The 23,450-nt window shown below is 40.8% G+C and overlaps 1 protein-coding gene across 1 annotated transcript in view; it reads right to left on the bottom strand.

Moving 5' to 3' along the window:
- The window catches only part of crppa (CDP-L-ribitol pyrophosphorylase A), a 43,785-nt gene that overhangs the window by 15,403 nt on the left and 4,932 nt on the right, over positions 1-23,450 (bottom strand). Inside the window, exons 4-9 of the mRNA XM_028426396.1 lie at positions 20,602-20,706; positions 18,563-18,608; positions 16,396-16,487; positions 9,555-9,632; positions 9,343-9,435; positions 4,266-4,397 (exon numbers count right to left, since the gene is read on the bottom strand). Of these exons, the coding sequence (XP_028282197.1) occupies positions 4,266-4,397; positions 9,343-9,435; positions 9,555-9,632; positions 16,396-16,487; positions 18,563-18,608; positions 20,602-20,706 (546 nt within the window). The remainder of the gene's footprint in view (positions 1-4,265; positions 4,398-9,342; positions 9,436-9,554; positions 9,633-16,395; positions 16,488-18,562; positions 18,609-20,601; positions 20,707-23,450) is intronic.

Below are 23,450 nucleotides of genomic sequence, written 5' to 3'. Positions count from 1 at the left end.
AAACAAACCACAGCAGTTCCTAAAGTCTATTGCTGGTCAAGGATCTGAATTACTGGATTAGAGTGGATTACTGACTTTTGGATTCATATGAGTTTTTTTAGTATCCTATTGATCATCATCTGAGCCTTCACATTTCCCTGGGGACCCAAAAGCTGGTAGGAGATTTGTTGGATTTAGCCTGAGAAAAAGTGTGGAGTGTGCTGAAACCACAGAGGCCACACCCCCTCCCTGATCTTCCTTGACCCCGGCAAGGGTACAACTCCACGGGTGTCACAGCAAGAGCTTCACTGGGCCGTGTACGGTTTCACCTGTCTGCCTTTCAGACCAAGATCTAAACAGGTAGAGGAGAATAGGTGTATAGAGTCCTCTCCTCTTCCTCCTCCCTCCCCTCCCTTTTCTCCTTTCTCTCTCGCTCTCTCTTTTCTTCCCGGCTGGCTTAATCTCTTCTCAGGTTTAGGGTTGCCGGTCCGGGCTCTTTGAGGAGGAGGAAATATGGGGTTGGGTAAACATCAGGGCTCTCACTGCGGGGATTACAACACCCATATATCACTGTGACAAGTCCCTTTTCAGCAGATGACAAGTCGCCAGGACCCTGTGCGAGAAGGGATCCAGTGACACTTCCTATCGCCACAGCAGATACTGATAGCGTATACCATCACAACAACGTGTCAGTTAAAGAGGATCTGGTGTCTGAGTGTTCTCAGCCAACATCTTTAGACCGGTTTGAGGTTTTCACACATTGTTGCACCTGATGTTTGGCTTGTAGGCATCTTCAGAGAGGCAACAACAGAAACGGAAAAGGACTCTAGAAAGGTCCTTTGATCTGACATCCTTTCAGAGGGACTGCTGCTCATTGCCTGTGACTCGATTTCACTGTCTCCTCTTGATGAAGCAAGATGCCACGCATACTAATGCACTGCTGGATGTGTTGTCCCTCAGCAGCTGGGTGTTCCTGGGTGAAACCTCATTAGGGAAAAACCCTGTTCTTTTATCCAGAAAGACATCATTAAAGGTCAGTGGTGAGGACTGTTTCCTCAGCCAACACAGTCCCAGTGTGCTCATGCAGTTTAACTGTCAAAGGTTAAATATTCAATTAGTCAAGTAGCTTTTCTTTTCCAAACAGGTGGGTGGGTCCAATATTTCCTCAGAGTAACACATAAAGAGCAAGGGCCACTTTAATGATCAGTGCACTGACAACCACCGTGTCATGTCAGAGGAGAGGATGAAATCATTCAGGGAGGTTTAACAATGGTCTGTGTCAACATTCACAGAGTACTGATGTCATACCAAAGTCAAACGTAAGGTATCAAGGATTAATCTACCAGTTCTTCTCTACACTTCTTAAGGTGTTCAACAATATCAAACTACATTATTTGTAATGTTTATTGTTGTCATTGCCGTGGCTTAGTTCATATCCTGGTCAGAAGGCCAGAAAATACATGTTCTCTAACTGCAATTATTCTTTAAGTTCTGGCCTTAACTGATGCAGGTTTCTCTCAATATTCACCCACCTTTTTATTTATTTTAGTTTTAATTCAGCATCTCATGTCAGCATCAGTAAGTGATTCTATTTCCAGTTATGTCAGACTGAAGGGAGCGGACCACTAGAGAACAAAACAAACTGTAGAAACATGTTCATATCTTTTGTATAGTTGGACATTTTAACATAGAGGTCTGTGGGGAGATCAGATCCCAGAGGCAGCTTTTGACACTTCCACACAGATTTCTAAGGCCCCGGTGTTGCTGCGTTGTTATCCTGCCTCAAAAGGAACTATTTGTTGTCACAACTTCCTGCTTCCTTCATTTGAGAATAGGTTTGTTTTAATTTTTCTTTACAGTAAAAGATCCTGCAACAGCTTCCAAGTCACTACCTCTTTTAAAACTAAAATAATTAGTGTACAATACTATACAATTACGGTCAGACTACTTCTAAATTTCAAAGCTTTTGCCTCAGGGTCTTAAATAATTGAAATCCACTCACAGACACAGTACATATGCCATGCCTGGTGGGACTCTTTTAACATACACCAATCAGCCACAGGTGAAGTTAATAACACCTGAGTGGGTGGAATATATTTGGAAGCAAGCAAACATTTTTGTCCTTATATTTGATGAGAAGCAGACTAAATGGGCAGCAGAGGGATCTGAGGTAGTTTGTTGCAAATTGTGATACCTAAAATAACCGGGTGAGAGCATCTCTAAAACTGCAGCTCTTTTGGGGTGTTCCAAGTGGTCAGTACCGATCAAAAGTGGTCCAAGGAAGGTGTCAGGTTTATCAGTGGCCCAAATGTATTGATATATGTGGAAGGTTAGCCCATGCGGTCAGACATTTCTCAATTTCCATGAGTTTTCTCGGCAGGAAACTATAAAATTCCAGGTTTTCCAGGAAAAGATGGAGACCCTAAAATGTTAGCAGTATATTACAATAAAAAAACATGTAGATACCTGCATTTTAGGCAGTTTAAAGACCCATTGCTGATCACATTGCCAATATGGGCAACATAAAGTGAAACTTATGGACCCCCACCTGCATGCATAGTCACATTACATTCTTCCCCGAGGATTATAAAACACAAGGGCTGAAGTCTGTGGAGTGTATGCACTTGTGCTATAACAAGCATATAGAAATAGCAAAGAAGAAAATATGTATACAATGTGTGAAATGTGTGAAATGTGTGAAATAAACATGCTGTATGTATAAAAGTCTGGACGGCAGCATGTTTTCATTCTGCACTGGCTTCCTTTACAAAGATGCTGTGAGACGTCCAAACAGGGAAAACCTGACCTTTCTTTGCAAGGAACAGTAAATGTAATCCAGACTGCTTTGTCACACAGGGGGAAACACAACATGTCAGCCTTCGTGTGACCAAATTCTCTAGATGCTAAAAATGCTAAATTTCATGGCAATGATCCCCAAATGGGATATCAGTAAAACGCAGCAACATCTCAGATTCACAGTTTTAATGCATCATAAAAATATAAAAATGTGTACCTTTACTAATGCTGTCAGATCTTTTTTTATTACTTATGTTCACGAGCAATATTCATACTGTAGGCCTGACAGAGGAAGTGCTGGCAGACATTTTGACAAGTATGAATAAGGCCATCTGGGAAGAATTATCCTCATTATAACAAAAAGCTAACAGTGATTTATTGGAGGCTGTATTCTGTTGTTCCACTATCTCATAACGATAAGCATTTTATCATGGTGAAACATGCATTATCTCCGTCCACTCCCTTCCCCTTTCCTCTGTTCTCTCGGAGGAGTTGAACAGGATGACTAATTAACAGCATTAGTCTCCATAATTCGGAGCAAAGCTATGATGTGCAACATCCGATAGGAGAATCAAACTCACATGTGTTGCAGCGGCGCATCGCATGCCTCGCTATAGAGAAAGCACCTCGTTCTAATTAGACGCCGCCGTGACGTCAAAGCCGGACGCGACCGCAAGCAGCCTCGCTGACCACAGTCCAAACCATGGCCTCCTTCTGCTCATCATTCACGGTTTATGTTTGTTTTCTCTTTGCAGGAGCGAATAAATCCGACCTGCTCAAGCATCGTTGCCCGAGGCGCAGAGGCTTTTACCACTGATTTGTGAAGTGATGCTGCTTGCCAAGAAACCTCATTTGTCACACTACTGCAGTCAGTCACAGGCATAAATCATGACGCCTGTCATATTTAAAGCCAACAACACCATGAATATTCATCATTTGTCTTAGGTTTGCCCTGCACATCTGGCCCTAAAATCCGTGATTTGATTTGACGGCTTTGGTATCATTTTTTCACTGTAACTCCACCTTATATAATCCCTCTAATTACTGAGCAGTCAGTTATGGATTTCAGGTCAACCACATCCACCCTAATGCTTCCAGTGCACATCTGAAAGACTCTGTATCGGATTCCAATGTTTAGCCTACAGACTGAGCTGCATGGTGCTTCAGACCTAACGCACCTCTCCAGCCTTTTCATCCCTCCGGCATTCAGTTCAACAACTCCAAAATGATATCATGTCCTCTTAATCACACTACTGGGCACACAGGTTTTCCCACTTGCACACAAATGAGTGGGTGTGAGCACACTATCACAGAAAGATGGGTGAACCTTGCCTGAAGGAGAAAAGAAAAGCACCTGACAAGACATTGGAACAAAGACACTTCCCATCATGTTTTGCTTGGCCTCTCTTTAAACGTGCATTCCTCAGGAACTCTGAGCTCACTTTAGGAAGAAAATAATGGAGACGATGAAGAAAAGACAAAGATCTTACTTTTGACTGATGAAGCTGGATGCCGTAGAGGAGAATATTTCGGATCTTGGCTCTCGAAGCCAGATCCGTGATTGCCGCTGGCTCTGCCACCCTTCCGCTGATGGACAGCTCATCTGTGCTGCTTAAACGCACCTATCAAAACAAAGGCCACAGAGACCCATCAGAAAACACTTGCCAATAGGGAGGATCTCTTTTTCCAAAAAGGCAATTATGCCCCCTTTTTGGAGCAATTACAGCACATTGTTCAAGCAGCCGTTTAAACATGTTGCAACTCAATAGGCCTGTTTATTTAAGGCTGCGTTCAGGGAAGATGAGGGAAGCGTGAGACCTGCAGTGTTGGGAGTAAACAGAGTTCTGGTTGATACACAGTCCTGTCTGAGGATTTAATGACTCTCTAATTCAGCTGTAAATCTGAATTAGGGCCCTCTGGGGTTTATTTTCTTCAATTAGTGCAGTATAATCCAGATTCACTGGTTCAGGTTACTGTCTTCTACACCAGTGGATTTCCATAAACTGAACTGCTGACAGAAACTTTAACTTAGATTTATTCATCGCAATTATTCTGTCATCCATCCTTAACAACTGTGGCAGTGAGACGGGACAGTCGGCTGAATCCTTTCAAAAGTGTCAGCGCTAAATGTGCAATTATTACACATTACTCAAACATCAATCAAATCTCTGCTGTCGTCAGCTTAAGTTCAACTTAAAGATGCATTATTCAGCACATTAACAGGTGCCTGTTTTTTTTTTCTACACCTTCCCTTTGCTGGTTTTCTGCACAGGACCACACACTTCAAACTCCTTAGAGTATGTGAGCTCATTCAAGACATAAAAAAATGATTGGATGACATGGCTAATATCTCCAGGTCTCCAGGACTTTAGTCTTTGATGAAATGTAAAGAAAAGAAGCATGCTGTGATTTTAACTTTTACACATCACACTTCTCTTACACCAAACCACATGGGTGCTGAAGTAAGACTACAATTAAACTATAAGACAGTAAATTCCAGTCAGATCTATGAGCTCACAAACTCACACTTCAAGTTATGAAATCAGATAGGAAAAGAATCAACATTTTTAGGTGTGAGGACAGCAACAAGTGTCTGTGGTGTTTTACACTGCTCTCTAACACTAACATGCCTCTTCATTGGCAATTTGTTGTGTTTTCTTTTTGGCAATGTGTTGATCTGATAGTATGACAAAGAACACTTGGTGCGAAGGCCCTATTGAAATCGTAATATGAAATTAAGTTTACAGATTTGAAAAACTTCAGAAACTAAAGAAATGATTATCATTTAGTCGGTTTATTCTATAATTAAAGAGTAAAACATGTAAGAAGGTTCAACAGAGACCAAACCATGTACTAAATATAATGTTGAGGTGTTGCGTGATCTTGATGTTAAGTGATCTCAGATGTTCATTCAGAAAATAAGTATTTGTTGTGTTGACGTTAATACGGACAGACATCAATCGCAGAGAAGAAAGGTAGTGAAATCGATAGCATGCTGTTCTGTCCTCAGGGCCATAACTCCACAGACCGTCTTAAAGTGACCATCATCATCTGGTCCGTTTCTCCGCCCTTGAGGCTTCCGCCACCATCACAAGGTTACCACCTACACTTCAACCACCCCGATCTAATAACAGGGGACAGACAAACAAAGAAAGGCAAACCCAAACACCCAGGGGCTGCTTCATGTTTGTCGTAGACACAACTTCCCAGACTGGCATTTAAAGATGACCATGAAATCAGGTTAGGCATGGAGGAAGAGGTTAACGCCGTGTGACCTGCTCCTTGGACTGTTTTATGTTTTCAAGAGGCAGTTAACTCTAAGGACAAGGTCACTTTAATATGTGTCACTGGCCATTGCCAAATCTTTATGTGCATTTTTATTGTCTTCTTTTCAGACAATTGCTTGAATTTCTTATTTGAGTAAGATATAAAAATATGTTGCTAGGTAATTTTACTTTACTTTTATAGATCGGAGGTTAAATTTACTGCTTAATGTGAGGCAGGTATCGACCGGGTGGCATCATGTTTCAATAAATCAATTGTTATATGAATTTTTACCTTCCCTTTACCTTATATCTTAACTTACATCTCTTCTTCTCACAAAAGTGCTGCCATTTGTTTACCCCTGACTCTAACCAGAATGTGTTTCAATCGTTTTTCAGTGAGCTGGGGCCTCAGTGGAAAAAACACTGCTTGACATCTGTAGTAAATGGGCCCTGCTATGTCATGGATATTGGCCCCTGCAGGTTTATTTCTTTCTCATTACCTGCTGTTGCTTTGAGCGCGGTTCTGTGAAAAGATACATTTCCCAAATTTAAAAAGGATAAACAGGCCTCTGACAAACATTGAAATGTTTCTTGTGGATTTGATCAGTTTGTTTTGGTTTTCCTCTCTGTGAGATCTCAGGTCAACGTTGCTGTGGTAGTGGCATCCGTCAGAGTTTGAAGCGGGGCTAGCAGTAAGCAAAGTTGAGCTGAGGCGCTCTCCAGAGAGGTTTAGGGTTTCCAAACAGCTACAGAGCCCCGTGACATACTGGAGGCGGAGGTGGACTACAGGTGACATTTTTACAAGCAGAAACATAAAGGTTTAGCTTGCTGTGTATTGCGCGCTCCTTGAATAAACTGAATCTGAAACAGATGTCATAAATGAGCAAGAAAAAAAGTTTATCCAAATTGAGGGAAAGGATACGGAGTAGTCTGCATGCTACAGAGAGATTTAAGGAGGCACAGGTTGCTCTGCCACTCCAGGCGCTCACCTCTACAAGCTTCCTACACACATCTAAAAACTAAGTTTAACACCACCAGGGCACTCAAGTGTCGCACGTGAGACAGACATTTCAATAAGTTCATACACTCACAGACCATACATAGCATTTCTCACGTGAAAAAATGATTAACTACGGTGCGCTCGTACGGTGTTTTCTCCCCAAAAATACCTGACAGTGAAAGTTCCGAAGGTAAAAACAGTAGGTCCCTTTGGTTAAACCCAATTCTGCACATTTATTCAGGGGGAAAGATATCTAGAAACTGCTAGAGTTGACACTGACTGGTTAAAGAGATGGTGAACAAGGTGAACAAAAGCTATTGACTATTAGGATAGAAAAACAAAAACTGAGTTTGATTAAGGGACAGTTCCTGTGAATGATTATGGAACCATGAGGCAGCCTTAAGTTCCTGCAGTCAAAAAGTATCATTTGGAATGAAGTGATTTCTCCTCCTTTCTTAACTAGAATATCTGCCTAAAGACCTGACCACTCAGACAAGCATCTGACAAAGAGCCATTAATCATTAATGCAATGGACATCTACACAGACATTGAGCTGAGTTTTCATTTATTTGCCTTTTAAAGTGTGTGTGATGAAATTTAAACAGATGCTTTTGTCCTAATGTGACAGACACAAGGTGATCCTGTAATAAAGCTTGACTTACAGCAGCCCGCAAACCTAACACAAGCCACAGGAGAGGTTTAATCGAGTCATACTCGATGTAAAGAGCTGCTTTTGTTTTCCTGGTAAAACACACAAGTCCAAAGCAGGTTTTCACAGGTTCTGTTGGTGGTGGGCTGGATTTTAGTGCAGCTTTTTCAGGTGCAAAGTTTGAAATAAAGGAGTTTAAAAGTTAAGATTGGATTTTATCGATCTAAGAGTTTGTTTTCTTCCTGTAACTGCACGCCAGGACTGCTGTGCTGTGTTCCCGTAACTGCCAACATCTACGGATTCTTTCTTCTTCACTGGTTTACAAATATGTCGTTCAGATGACAACAGGAATGGAAACATTCACCACTTTGGAAAGCGAAGGGCAGTTTTTAATATGCAAAATGTCAGGTTGCTTTCAAGCCACAGTAAACATGGCTTGATCTCAGAGAATCTTGAATAAGTCGACAATTATCCGATGGATTACCAGAAAGCGTGGATATCTGTGGGATCCAAATGATGAATCCTAGGACTTTTCCTTCAGCACAAGCATGGCATTGATCTTTGGATTTGTTAAACTCATCTCAAAGATCCCTAAGTGGGGTTCAGTTCTGGACATTATGGTGGCCAGTCCAAGGGTCAAAATGATCATAACCCTAAGCCTGATGAATACTCTTTAAATTTTGCTGTGGAGTCAGGGAATAAAAAAAACATTCATGGAACATCGTGCTTATTTAGTTTGTTCAAGCGCTCAGCTCACCTTATATAACAGTGCTGAAAACAGACTGATAATACCACTGCCCCTACAGTAGGGACTAAGCATGACAGGAGCATCACTTCATCAGCCTGTCTTCAGACCCTGATGCAGCCATCACTCTGGAACAGGAGAAATCTAGACTCATCAGATCACATGACGTTCTTCCCACGCAGACTGCCTTTTTCCAATTAGCTTTACTGATAAGTGGTTTTCTTAAAGCTACACAGCTGTTTAGCCCCAACCATTCGAGCCCTCTACACACTGTGCATGTGGAAATGCTCTTACTTTGACAATAAAACATTGAGTACTACTGTTGACTTTCTCCGACAGATTGATTTCACTGATTGTTTAAGATTGTGTTTAACCACATTTCTTGGTAGAAGACAATGGTTCACCACTATACTTTCAGGTTTTAGCTCAACAGTAGTAGATTCAGTCTCCTTTTAATGTGGGTGATTTTATTTCGCACGGCTGCAGAATATGTCTACACACACACAGTTACATCAGAAATAAGAAGTTACTGATGGAATCGGTTAAATAATGTGTTGGCAGCTGAAACATATTAATCACTTCAGTAATTATACAATGGGAGGCTATTTGCTCAGTTAAATCCAGGTGCTGACTTTTTTTTTTAGAATGTGTATTTTCTACATTCAAATGAGTAAAGGGTCATGCTAGTGTAATTTTTCACCTCTTTGAGGTCCAGCCGAGTGAAGTTTACTTTCATTATATTGGAGAAAAGGCAGAAATCTCACTGACTGATTTCTCTAAAGGTGCAGCCAATTCACAAGGAAAACAATCTTGATGTATGTATGTGTGGTGTGAACTGTCTCTTTGTGTGTTTTATACGTACTTCCATGTCTATAAGCAGTGTTTTTGGATCCTTGTGTGAACTCACCCATATGACAACTACCGGGTGGAGAAGAGCTCGATTTTCTTCCTGTAAAGCCACAAGAACAGCTTCAACTTCTGTCAGAGGAGAACGACTGCCCTGGAGACAAGAGGGAATCAAGCAGAGAGGTTTGTGCCTGGCCAGAGGTGATCGTGACTATTTCCACTGGCATGTTTTTACTTCTCAGAACAGCCAGGTTGTTTAAAATGTGAGCTTACAGAAACATGGATGAAGTTCCACTCCTTGAACAGATACCTGGCGTTGTCTCCTTTCAGATCTGGGACCACAGCCAACTCCTGTAAGACACAGAGATACCCCGATGTTAAAACATTCGGCTAATATATCGAGCCTGAAAGATAAAATCTGAGGCAGGTGCTACACTGTCAGGGTCCTAACGCATCTGAGGTCGAGTGACTGATCGACTGCGCTGCTCAAAGGTCAAAAGCCTTCTGGTTTCTGTTTCAGCCACTTCTTCAATCATTTAGCATGAGAGTACACCCACCTGCTTTCCTGCCATGAATCACTCTATGATTAGAGAAAAAAATATACAGTCAGATGCTTCAGGAGCACATGACTGAGTGGCTTATTTCCATCAACTGTAGTCAGAAACTTATTAGAACAAATGGGAGTGAGTAAAGAAAAAAACAGGAAACTTCTGGGCTCCTTTATATTTTTTGAATTGGCAGTCAATTCTGCCATATGCAAAAGACGGGAACAGCAATCATATATAAGCCAAGTGAAATTTCATTACGCTGCAAATTCAAGTCGAAGGGCGAGACACAGCCAAGAACTGTAAAAGCTTTTTTGCTCAAGGAACCAGCACTTTCAGGTCCTGATCTTTCCATTTAATTTGGACTTTGGCAAAAAAAATGACAAGGCGGCCAGATAACATATGTCCACCATGTCAGTTTTACATTCACATTTGTTGCCACTACTTGGCCAGATTCTACACAGGGACTAAACAGAGAAATAAATCCAGAGCATCATTTGCTCATTAAAATAACAGAAAATAATTGTGAAATAGTTATAGAAAACATATGGTTTAGGCTTAATTGATCTTGAAAGATAACTACCTACAGTGAAGAAGTGTTTATTTAAGTTTAGACATGGCTTTAAGAGCCAAGAAGCCACAGAGGATTGACAACTATAAACCACTGCAAGGACAGAAAAGAGTCATTTCAGAGCTCAACACTGCACTGAGTGGACTGCTACAGTCAAAGTTAAATGCTAACATTTTGATTTCAACAGAAATCTTTGGCCATATTTGGTTCAGCTGCAGTGAGCATTATTACTATAAACTTGGCAAAAAATCCTTAAAAATACAACGCTGTGTCTTATCTTTTTACTAATCCCTTAGGCTAACTGCTAAGATGGTGTACAAGCATTGTTCAAATAATGGACACTTTAGTGTAGTACTACTTTGGGTATGCAGCAGAAAGATAAGGACAGATAAGAACAACCAATTTTCAAACCTGAGGAAACTTCAGATGCAATGTTCAAACAGTAAACCACATAAACGTTATGTTGTATGTCTGCAAAGTGTTATTATTCAAGATCTTTAAGCCACATTCACGAAGCCTGATCCATGTGGCCCTGTTGAACTGTGCTTTGCAAAAAGCACCTTGGTGGAAAGAGGACGTGCAAATGGCTGAGCCGCTGTTCTGTTGATTTGTGCTACCAAGCGATACTACACTAGCGCACTCAGAGGTGTCATTATTTGACAGTGCACCACAGACACACAGCACACCGAGCATGATACAAAGCTAATTTGTCCTTTATTATGTAATATATATAATATTTGTCCTCCAATTTGGCCTTGCACCAAGGTGGCTTGGGTGGCTTGAGTTAGCTTGGTGTATTAGCTATTGGCATAAGATTGAATCTAAAAAAATCCTATCACAAAACACAAACTACACAAGAACATCATATACACTATCAGAAATGAAAGACAGCTTGACAAACTCACTTAGCTCTGGTTTGGTCTCCATCAGAAAAATATAGGCTAAATACTACATTTGATAAAGTCTGTGTCTGCCAGGATGCATATTCTTCCTGTGTTTTTGATAAAGTAGATTTATTTTCTAACAAAATAAAAAAACAAAGCATTTCATTTCTAGACTATAAACTAACTGTATTTTTTTTTTGTATTACACTGCTACCAACTCATCAGTTAAGAACTAACTTTGATCATCCGTTTACTGACTTTTCTGTACCGTTACATGTTTTAGGCATAATGTTTGTTATGTTATGTATGTTAAGGTCAAATTAAGCAAATTGTTGTCTGATACTACGTTTCATATTTCCTGCTTTAGCACACTCTCGAACACCCATCACCTACTATCAGTGGCTGACAGTTACATTTACTAGTGTGGTGCCGGCTCTGTGGTACTTTGCTCTCTATCTAAATGACAAATCCTCTTTAAGGTTGAGGGTCTTCATTAAGAACTTTCACCAAGTTGATCCATGAGTCTGAGGATGGTCTTTGATGTGGACTGCAGTTAAAAATATTCCCATACATCAAGATAAAAAGGATGAAGAAGATGAGAAATGATGACTAAAAGTGTGCAGACGAGCTGATAAAAAAAATATTTCATTACTGTCCTCTTTTTTTTTTACATAAAACCTCCACATGTCTGTGCAAGTCTTTGTTCTGAATTCAATTCTGATGCCGATTATTTCATAATCTGTATCTGCAACAGCAGATAAGAGAAGCTACAGTGCCTTGCGAAAGTATTTGGCCCCCTTGAACTTTGTGACCTTTTGCCACATTTCAGGCTTCAAACATAAAGATATAAAACTGTAAGTTTTTGTGAAGAATCAACAACAAGTGGGACACAATCATGAAGTGGAACGAAATTTATTGGATATTTCAAACTTTTTTAACAAATAAAAAACAGAAAAATTGGGCGTGCAAAATTATTCAGCCCCCTTAAGTTAATACTTTGTAGCGCCACCTTTTGCTGCGATTACAGCTGTAAGTCGCTTTGGGTATGTCTCTATCAGTCTTGCACATCGAGAAACTGGAATTTTTGCCCATTCCTCCTTGCAAAACAGCTCGAGCTCAGTGAGGTTGGATGGAGAGCGTTTGTGAACAGCAGTTTTCAGATCTTTCCACAGATTCTCGATTGGATTCAGGTCTGGACTTTGACTTGGCCATTCTAACACCTGGATATGTTTATTTGTGAACCATTCCATTGTAGATTTTGCTTTATGTTTTGGATCATTGTCTTGTTGGAAGACAAATCTCTGTCCCAGTCTCAGGTCTTTTGCAGACTCCATCAGGTTTTCTTCCAGAATGGTCCTGTATTTGGCTCCATCCATCTTCCCATCAATTTTAACCATCTTCCCTGTCCCTGCTGAAGAAAAGCAGGCCCAAACCATGATGCTGCCACCGCCATGTTTGACAGTGGGGATGGTGTGTTGAGGGTGATGAGCTGTGTTGCTTTTACGCCAAACATAACGTTTTGCATTGTTGCCAAAAAGTTCGATTTTGGTTTCATCTGACCAGAGCACCTTTTTCCACATATTTGGTGTGTCTCCCAGGTGGCTTGTGGCAAACTTTAAACGACACTTTTTATTGATATCTTTAAGAAATGGCTTTCTTCTTGCCACTCTTCCATAAAGGCCAGATTTGTGCAGTACACGACTGATTGTTGTCCTATGGACAGAGTCTCCCACCTCAGCTGTGGATCTCTGCAGTTCATCCAGAGTGATCATGGGCCTCTTGGCTGCATCTCTGATCAGTCTTCTCCTTGTATGAGCTGAAAGTTTAGTGGGACGGCCAGGTCTTGGTAGATTTGCAGTGGTCTGATACTCCTTCCATTTCAATATTATCGCTTGCACAGTGCTCCTTGGGATGTTTAAAGCTTGGGAAATCTTTTTGTATCCAAATCCAGCTTTAAACTTCTCCACAACAGTATCTCGGACCTGCCTGGTGTGTTCCTTGTTCTTCATGACGCTCTCTGTGCTTTAAACGGACCTCTGAGACTATCACAGTGCAGGTGCATTTATAAGGAGACTTGATTACACACAGGTGGATTCCATTTATCATCATTAGTCATTTAGGTCAACATTGGATCATTCAGAGATCCTCACTGAACTTCTGGAGAGAGTTTGCTGCACTGAAAGTAAAGGGGCTGAATAATTTTGCACGCCCAACTTTTCTGTTTTTTATTTGTTAAAAAAGTTTGAAATATCCAATAAATTTTGTTCCACTTCATGATTGTGTCCCACTTGTTGTTGATTCTTCACAAAATATTACAGTTTTATATCTTTATGTTTGAAGCCTGAAATGTGGCAAAAGGTCACAAAGTTCAAGGGGGCCAAATACTTTCGCAAGGCACTGTATATACAAGACATCACACAGAGGGTTTCACAATACAGGCTCGTCTTTAACAAAGTTGTACAGAGATCGTCTGTTTTCATTAGGAAGTAAAGGATGTACTGCGTATGTAGTTCATTGCATGGATCAATATTTACTGTAAAATGATTATTCTGGGCAGAAAAATACACTTTTAAAAAAAGCAAGAAAATGGTGCAGACAAGCCAGAGCATCAGGTGTCAATGTGTTTACAACTAATGTAATACAACTGGAGTATTTAAGTGTTTATGCAGAGTGCTATAATATGAATCTATGACCCTAGATACTAAATGATATGTATTCATTGTTTTCTAAATGTGGTTGAAATTAGCCAATTAATTTCGATTGTAAAAGATTCTATACAAATGAAACTGAACTGAATTGTATTTTCTCATAGCCACCTATGTAATTTTGCAGTATCGGCCCTTTACCTATGCTAAATATTGCAGTGGAGCATCCCTTGACTGAAGAAAATTCAAACGTCAAACAGTAACTCAAATCACTTGTGTTTAATATATGAAGTAATTCTATTAAATGAGAAAATGACTGGTCACTTAAATCTAGTCCTATAGACCTCCATGTTAACATGTCCAACCTCACAGCAGAAATAAACATGTTTACAGCCTGTAGGGACAAAGACAGTTTGGTCTCTATAGATTTCCTTATTCAGGAAAACAGACAAATGTCACTTGTTTTAATCATTTTAAGGCTTAAAGTTATGCATAAGGATGGGCATGGCCATTTGAATGAACAGACCCTCCCACTCTTTAAGAAAGGGGACCTTTAAAAACCAAATTGTGGCTTATCGGTTTATTGGTTTATTCAAGTAATCACTTCTACTAAGAAGATGTTAAGATATCGTTTGTGGCATTTCCAATGTGACATATTTATTTTCAACATCATCTTGTTTCTTTCTTTAAGCCTGGATTTAAACTGGACCACATGGATCTCTCAGACAGTGTCCTGCTGAAATAACCCTGAATCATATTCCTACTGTGAGTGGCTTCATTTCTCCGGCACACACACAAGCAACCAAAATCCTCCACCTGCACACAAGCCGCTTATCCCTGTATTAGATTCATGTAATGGCACTGGGACAAAGGTAATTCTTTATCTTGTGCTACTTCCACCAGCCTTTCATCCCTCCCATTATTCTTTCTCCCTCACAAACTCTCTGAAAAAGACGTATCTGGTTCCGACGCACGCACCGGAAAACCGGGGCCAGCTACCGGCCACCTGAGCACAGGACGGGAATGGCTCCAATCAGCCGATCCAAGAAGGGCCGACGCCGACCCCAATCCGTCTCTGGGGCCCGGTCCAGCACCTGACAGCGAGTTCCGCTCATTTTGACACCCGCTGATGAAGGTCTTGGAGCGAGTTTAAAGAAAGATGAACTGTCTGGATCACCGTGGAACACGGAAACATGCTCAGCTGTCGCCCTCCACTGTCAGCAGTTACACTCAGAGAGTATAAAGATATAAATATAGACACACATCAGGAAGATTCCGAAATGTGTTTCTATACATGAAACCATGTGTGGCTGATTTATCAGCTCTGGAGAGGAGTAAGAGGTGACAGGTGTGAAGAAAAGCCTAGCCACGCTTTGTGTTTGTTCAAAGAGGTGCGGACACAAATTCCTTTCTTTCATTTCATTTTCAAGGCAATTTTTCTACCTTTAGCATACAGAAATGTATTTTTAGCATGCAGGATAACCTTGTAACACATTTGTATTAATTATAGAACTGTTAATCAAATGCTTGACATTAAGTGTTCTTGCCATCCTCAAAGGAACTGCTTTGAATGCCACTTATACGATATACGACAATATCAGTGTTCTTCCTGGGAAATTTTAGCTTTACTGTGAGAGAATAGCCACGTTTTTTGTTCTTGTAAATTTCTAACTTTTCATTTTCCATTTTTTCCACAATTCTTTTTTTTTTTAAGAAAGGTGGTTTGAGTTACTGGTTACGTGGCTTGCTCAAGGGAAACCCAAAAGTTGTTGAGGTGAAGGAGAGCGTTTCACATGTGGAACCTCTACGTGGTCTGTGCTGTCACATTTAATATCGCAGACTGTCACTCTTTACTGCTTTGCATATGGATACTGTTTTCCATTGTCTATTAGGAACAATTTTACAAATTAAATGGAGGATGTTTGCAGCTGAACGCAGCATGGGAACTTGATGTGCCCAAAAATGATTATGCATAAAAGGGGAGGGATATGTACAGCTTTGGAAACTGTGAGGTGGTCAAGTCAGCCTGAGCCAGGGTGGTTGGAGGAGGAGGAGGAGGAGGAGGTAAGGACTCGTCACTAAACACTCAATCAAGGAAACTCCCACGATACAGGAAATTTGACTGCCATCTGCTCTCCTGCGTGCAGTCAGGGGGGGGGAGTGAGAGGTGGAGGTCGCGGATGGGAGAAAATGAGGAGGAGGAAAGTTTCAGAGTGTGGATGTCCCAGACAGGCTCCATTAGAGGTCTGACCGCAGATGGCAAGTCTTACCACCGGGCCACCCAAGTGGAGCGCGCAGAGTATGTGAGGGGATTTGAGGTACAAGATGGGTGGACGAGGGAGACAGAGGAAAATAACATGGTAAACTGATGAGGATCTTTACCATCATCAGCGTAACAAACCTTTTATATTGCTTTTTCTGTCACACACACACACACACACACACTCACACACACACACACAGGCATACCACATCCAGAGATGCCTTCTGAAGCTCTTCAGCCAGTGATGCAGCTTGGGCCAATCCACCTGTGATGACGCAGGCTGATCGTGACAGAGACTCTGAAAGTAAAGAGACATGTTTTAGTGTGGTACTATTCACAGCAGACATTTTACAAGAAAAGAGATGCAATGATTTGTTTACGATCGTGTGTGTAGATTAGAAATGTTGCCTCCAGATGCTATCCCACCTCATCGGACAAAACCTTTGAAACCAAATCCTCCACCATGATCTCTTATTATTGTAGCAGGGTATTTGTAGTAGGCTAATGACAGAAATGCATATGGATGCCTCCCAAATGGTCTGTGCTTAGTAACATATGGAGCTGGGATGTAATCATTTGTGTTACCCCGCCCTTTTTCTTTAGGATTTAGCTGTTGGTTGCAATGCTACATACATACACTGGTCAGATTTCCATCCTATTGTTTTAAGCACCACTTAACAGACTCTAATTTGGCCTTAAATTAGCTGTTAATCCTAAAGGTATACATACATTTGCCATATAAAAGTTTTGGGGGACCCTACTGATTTCATGATAATTGCTGTACCTTTATAGGAGAAGATCACAGCAACAACGTTTGTTTTCCAGACTCAGCACCTTTTTAATCACATTCATTTCAAGACCTGTAGGGAGAGGTTGCAGCACAAAACTGCTTTGATTGGCTCGTTAGATCTTCAGTTACAAAGACAGGTGGAATGAATCATGAAAAAGGCTGTTTAACAAAGGTAAAGCTGGCTGTGCTTGTCCTAGGTTCTTTCTTATGGCCTTTCTACACTGTGCGATTTTTAGCAATCTTGTAAGACTATTGCATGACACACTACACGACGTGAATAAACTTTGCTATGACGTCAAGTTTGATGCGTGCAGCTTGTACGATGACCATTCACTGAATTGCAGGCGATATGTCGTACGTCAACATGCGAGGAGGTGACTGTGAGTCAGTCACTAAAAAAAAAAGATAATTCATTGTTATGAATTAGGAGAAGGGTACAAGAAATGATCTTGAAGGTTTGGACTGTGTGTCCTCTGTCAGAAATGTAGTGCAGAAATGGAAGACCACAGGAGCAGTCACTGTGAAGGAAAGATGTGATAGGCCGAAAAAAATTAGTTATAGTTATTTTGCTACTGAAATGTTTCTGTTTCCATAAGGTATAACATAATGTTGACTTCTTAAAACTTTATGGCATTCAGTGTGAGCAGCAAGAATTTCATTGCACAGGGAAACCGGTTTCTATACTGTGCACATGACAATAAACGCTTTGAAGTGACAAACTGATGCAGTGATTTTCCCCAAGTTTTGCATAACACTGTACATAATATTGAATCATTTTCCTAAATAAATACATCACAGAGTCAAATATTTCTGTCTCATGTTTGATTGGGTACATATACTTGAAAAAGTGAACATCAGCTGATGTTTTGGGTCATATATACGCAGAAATACATTAATATGAAGATCAACTCACCACGCAAGGGCTCACTCACTTACGCTCACTTAAAAGCCATCTATTGAGTAATCCAGTCAATCAAACACTCACTTCAATCCAGCATACACTCAAACACACCCTGTGCATGTAGACGAGCACAACGAAATGCAAACAAACACAAAGTGAAACTCGTCAGTTTCTCAAACTGACATATGTGAGAACTTTCTTCCACATCTTTTCTTGAAAAAACACACATACACACAATGAATTCATTCACTTCAGAAGCTCTGGGAATAATCACCATGCACCTTATGTCATCATCAAACAGGTACTTGTTGGTCCAGGTGCTTGTAGGGGTGAAATATAGGGCTGTGTTTATTTCCATTTCTGCGATTGTGATCGTCTCCCTTGTCCTGACATGCTTGTATTCATTGACTGTTCATACCAGGCTAAACAACAAAGAATGTTTCCCCCTCTAACTACAGTGACGGGCAGTTTTAGTTCAATGTCACCTGTTCACTTCAAACTCAAGACCACACAAAAAGACACAAAACCCTCTTATTTCTGACCATTTAACCTGTCTGAGAGCACCAACAGGGAAACAGCCATTCAGGTATACGTGTACACATACCTTATAACGTAAGGAGATGAAAAACCTGCTATATACATACAGGATGTCCTTTAAAAAGGTACATTTATGAGGACTCACCTTTGATAATGGACTCCGCAGCAGCCAGATCCCGTTTGTAGGTCACCTGGAGGACACAATTATACCTTGTTCAAATAAAGAAATTCTGGTTTTATGTGGCAAGGTTTTAAAATATGTACCGTTCAAAAGTTTGGGGTCACCAGGCCAGTTCTACAGCTTTTCTGATCAGCGTAACAGTTCAGCTGTGCTAACATAGTTTCACAGGAGTTTTCTAATCATCAATTAGCCTTTTTAACACCATTAGCTAACACAATGTAGCATTAGAACACAGGAGTGATGGCTGCTGGAAAAGGGCCTCTGTATACTTTTATATATATATTCCATTAAAATCAGCCTTTTCTAACCAGAATAGTCATTTAGCACATTAACAACGTCTAGACTGTATGTCTGATTACTTTAATGTTATCTTCATTGAAAAAACAAAACTTTTTTTTTTGTTTTTTTTAAAAAGACATTTTCAAGTGTCCCCAAACTTTTGAACGGTAGTGTACTTGAAGTTCCTTTAACACTGTACAACAAGACCCTGGCTTCTTTTATCCACAGACAGGTATGCACCGGCTAGCAGCCTGGTTTCAACGATTTACCAACCACTTTTTCCTGTGTTGCATCTGTGACATCGAATGTGTCAAACCAAGAAAAACACAATTAGCAAACTTTTTCATCCTGGTCTAAAAATGGCTCAAAGAGCTCACTAATTGACATTTGAGCTTGATAATGCCGCTTGTTTAAGGGAGGAATATGTATATCGCAATCCTTGACAGTCTGCACTAATGTGTTGGACTGACAGACTGGCATCTATGTACTTGTGCTGCTGCCAAACCACACGGCAACAATTTAGTTTTCCTTATCGGTCTTTGCCTAGTTACCTTGGGTCAATATTTGCTTTTGAACCACTCAAACTACCGGGCTGCTTCAGAGCAGCCCGCCTTGCGGTGGGTTTTTCACAGCTGAAACTACAAACACAAGAGCTTCCAGGGTTGTTTTTTTTTTACTACATGGTAGCTCCTGAGCGGCCCTAAAACCGGTGGAGTGCCCTGTGCTTTAGGAATTAGATGCATAAAGCATGTTTTGACCATTGTAAGCTACGCTGGAGCAAGGTGATGTGACTATTGTACTTTCCACCTCCATTCTTTGTGTAATGCTGTGTGTCTGCCCTGGTCTGCATTATTTCAGGACTGCAAGGACCGGGCCTGTATGAAGTACATTTATTTAGCCTTAAAACTTTCATGTGGTTGAAAAATACCTCTGATTCTACAGTATATAGGTTTAGATGTTAAAAAAGAGAGAGACATATTAACTTTTCCAGAGACCCTGGGCCGGATCCAATTTGGGCACAGGATTTGTCTGGAGGACCTCAGAACTACATTTAGTTCCCATGCTGCCCAAAAAACTTCCTACTCTGGGGGTAAACCTGCCATACTCGACCAACACCACAAACTCATTCCTCATGTCTGAAATGGCATTTTGTTTCGTAATCTATTGTCTGACAGTCTCACAACACACATAGTGTTCATACATTAGGTCTTGTGGTTCCATGAATCCATAAAGAGCGTGGAAGAAAATGGTTTTTAAAAGAAAGGGGGTAAACATTCTTCAGCAACTGAGCTGCTACAACTCACAGTCATGCAACCTGTGAGGGAAGAGGTCACAGCTTTGGCGAGGGAGCACCCTGGCTTGTGCACCAGCACTCTGGATTATCCTCAGGCCATTAGGCCGTTAATGGAATGCTTGGAGCACAGCAAATGAAATTTGATCAACATCTTTTTTTAACACAAAGGACATTTCAGAACATAAAACTAAAACTTTTGCTATTTGGAATGGATCCTTAAATAGCTACACTACATCATCACTATAAACAAAACATATACTTAAACTCATTTCCTCGTGCTTATCCTGAATGTCACATCCAATACATTGTTGCTTTCCCTTACCTTCCATTCATAAGCTTTTTTTCCTGCTCATTAAAAAAACTGTGCAGATATATAGCTGTGCTACCCAAGATCACCAAATCCTCCAAACCAGGTCCCTGGTGAACTCACCTTCCACAGCGTTGGCGGACCCTCGATGAGCTTGGCATTGGTGCCGCAGTATTGCAGAGCGAGATGGAGACACTCGGTGCCAAACTCAAAGTCTGACTCAGTACACTGCAGAAGGGACAAAGGACAGAGGAACAGTGTGGATAGTGTATTTCCATCACATTCATAGAATTATATTAGACTCTGTAGGGAATAACACTGGCTGAGTGATGTAGTTTGTTTTTATATATTCAATGGTCAATAGATACTGAGGTGCTTTTATTATAGACACAAACATAGGATAAGTTGTAAAGAACCTTTGAAATGTCTGTGTAAATTGGTCAGTAGTAGTTGAAGCAGGCACAAAGATGTACTGAAAAGCACTGAGAGCATAACAGGATGCTGCCATCACCACATTTTTCAGCAGGAGCTGCAGAGGACACTGTTTTCTTTGGCCTCAGGTCTCTTGGCCTTGTAACACTCTTATCTCTCTGACACAAGATTTAAAATGTGCAATATTGTTTCATTGGGTTTATATGACATTTTCCCATGTTCATCTGGAGGACACATCATATGAAGTGGTCATTATTTTTCTTACAATAAATCTCTGCTCAACATTTTAATGTCTTAGAAAAACAAAGGGGCCAGATACCCCGAAGTAAGCTGGTTTAAAAATGCATATATTATTTGTGTGTCACTTCTCTGTCCCTGAGCTAAAAGATTATTATTTAATTGCAGTAATGAGCATTTTATTTGTGTGTTGACTTATTTGTGTGTTGCTGGGAAATCTTCATTTGTGAAGATCATATGGACATTTGGACTGAGGCGGTGAACTCCTGTCTGGACTACAAAGACGAACTCAGGCTACCTGAGATTATATCTGGGTAATATTTTATCAAGCTATAAAAGAGAGGGGTCTTTTATTCCAGGGGCTGTGGAACTTAAGAGAGAAATTACAGCGGAGATGTGCTCTCGGTCTTCAGGTAATTTAACCTTTAGCATTTTCTCCTGGTACAAAAGCCCTCACTGGGGACTGGATAAAGTGTCTCCCCTTTTGTCTTTTCTGCCCTAAGTTCTTCTCCTGTCAATGGATGTCAAGCTACAAATGTGCAGCTCTCAGAGATTTTTCATGAGCATGTCCTACAGTCCTAACCTGACAGACACCTTACACTTTCCCCCTCTTTGAAAGGTTGAAAAGAGGAGGAGGCGGACACACACTCTCCACCGACCTCCTCCTTCTCCATCTCCAGTTTGCCTTTTTTGACTGGCCTTGACACTGCGGCACAAAAGTGAGCTCATTTTCTGAAAAATGCCAAAGCTAACAGCGCTCTCAAAGCAATCTGAAGATTCATATGTGCCAGGAATAAAAATAACTGTTCCAGTTGTAGGCATATTTCGGCTCTTCGCTCAAAGTTTGCTGCATCCTTCATGTACCGTGGCTATTGGAGGAACTAATGAAGTAGCAAAATGTCTGAAAAATAAATAAGGTCAACTTCTGCAACTCAAATTTCACATTAAATTGGCCCAGCCAGGCTTAAGCAATAAGCCTCGACACATTTACAGCTTACGTCTGCGGATGGATTCTTTCCATTTTTCAGGTAAGCATATTAAAACGCACTCAACTGCTTAGCCTATTAATCTGAACGCGCTTTAATGTGCCATGTAATTTCAACGCTCCTTTACCATTTTTCCAACTGAGCTTTTGTTCACTTTTTGTTCCAGACTAATCTGCAGTGTGGCAGAATATATGAACGTGTCATTTCTTTCCCAGACACTGCAGCGCAGGCCAAAGGGAAAATGATAGCACCTACGCCACAAGCTCTTCTGAGTAAAACCCTGCAGGTTCTGGCACATCAGCGGAACAATGGAGGACTGTGAAGGCCTGTTATGATGGAGGAGAATCATAAAGCCCTTTGTCATCTAAGTAGTGTAATTTTTAGAGCATAAATCTCAGCCTGTCATTTTGTAATATTGGAGAGACCTTTTTATGGTAATTATTTGACACCAGGAGTGAGAGGCACATGCCTGCAGGACATGATTTGTCCATCCTGTGATTATGTGCTGTTTTTACAAATGTAGCTGTAAAACTTCGCCTCAAGAGGAACTCAAATGATTATCTTTATCATCAGAATGCCAATAATGCCACATACTGAGGACAGCCTTTATACATACCACTGCACTCCAGAGCTGTGCAGTGACGAGCTTGGGGGTTTGGTCTAAAAGTTTGTGTTTGTTTCAAGAGGAAAGCCTGATCTTGAAAACGATGATTTGATCAAGTGGTAAAAAGCTGCAGTTCCTCAAATGTCCACTTGAGGCTGGCACCAAAACAAACCAATCCCAAAGACTCTCCTAAAAATGATAACAGTGTGCCTATATGTGCAGAGTTGAGCCTATGTGGGAGGCTATGGTCTACCATGTTGGCAGTGTATTAATTTTTGTTTTTCATAACTATAATCCAAATTACATAAAAAAATCCTCCTTAAAGCAGTTGTCATAAAAGAATTTATCAGTAGGGAATACAAGGGTTTCTGTAGCAGGCTGCAAACATGTTTGGGTTGGAGCTGAACACATAACATGATGGGTCTATGGGGACTGACTCACATTTGGAGCCCATGGAAGGAACTGCAGTTCTGGATATTTTGGCGTGGGAGGTTGGCACACAGTTAAAATGTACAGCAGAAATAAACATGTTTACTGCCTGGTGCAAAAACCTGTTTTGGTCTCTATGGATAACTTTTTATAGTAGGTGAATTTTGAAATATCTCATCTGTCTTAAAAATATTTAAGCCTGTAGTTATGCAAATTAATTGCACACTTGCTTAATAACAGGTGGACAGCTGGCTTAGATTGTGCCCTGTTGGATTAACTGTGTT

The sequence above is a fragment of the Parambassis ranga genome, chromosome 16 (assembly GCF_900634625.1).
Source record: "Parambassis ranga chromosome 16, fParRan2.1, whole genome shotgun sequence".
In the NCBI taxonomy this organism is placed as follows: domain Eukaryota; kingdom Metazoa; phylum Chordata; class Actinopteri; family Ambassidae; genus Parambassis; species Parambassis ranga.
Note: the sequence above shows the minus strand (reverse complement) of the source record. Positions and strands in the feature narration are given on the sequence as shown.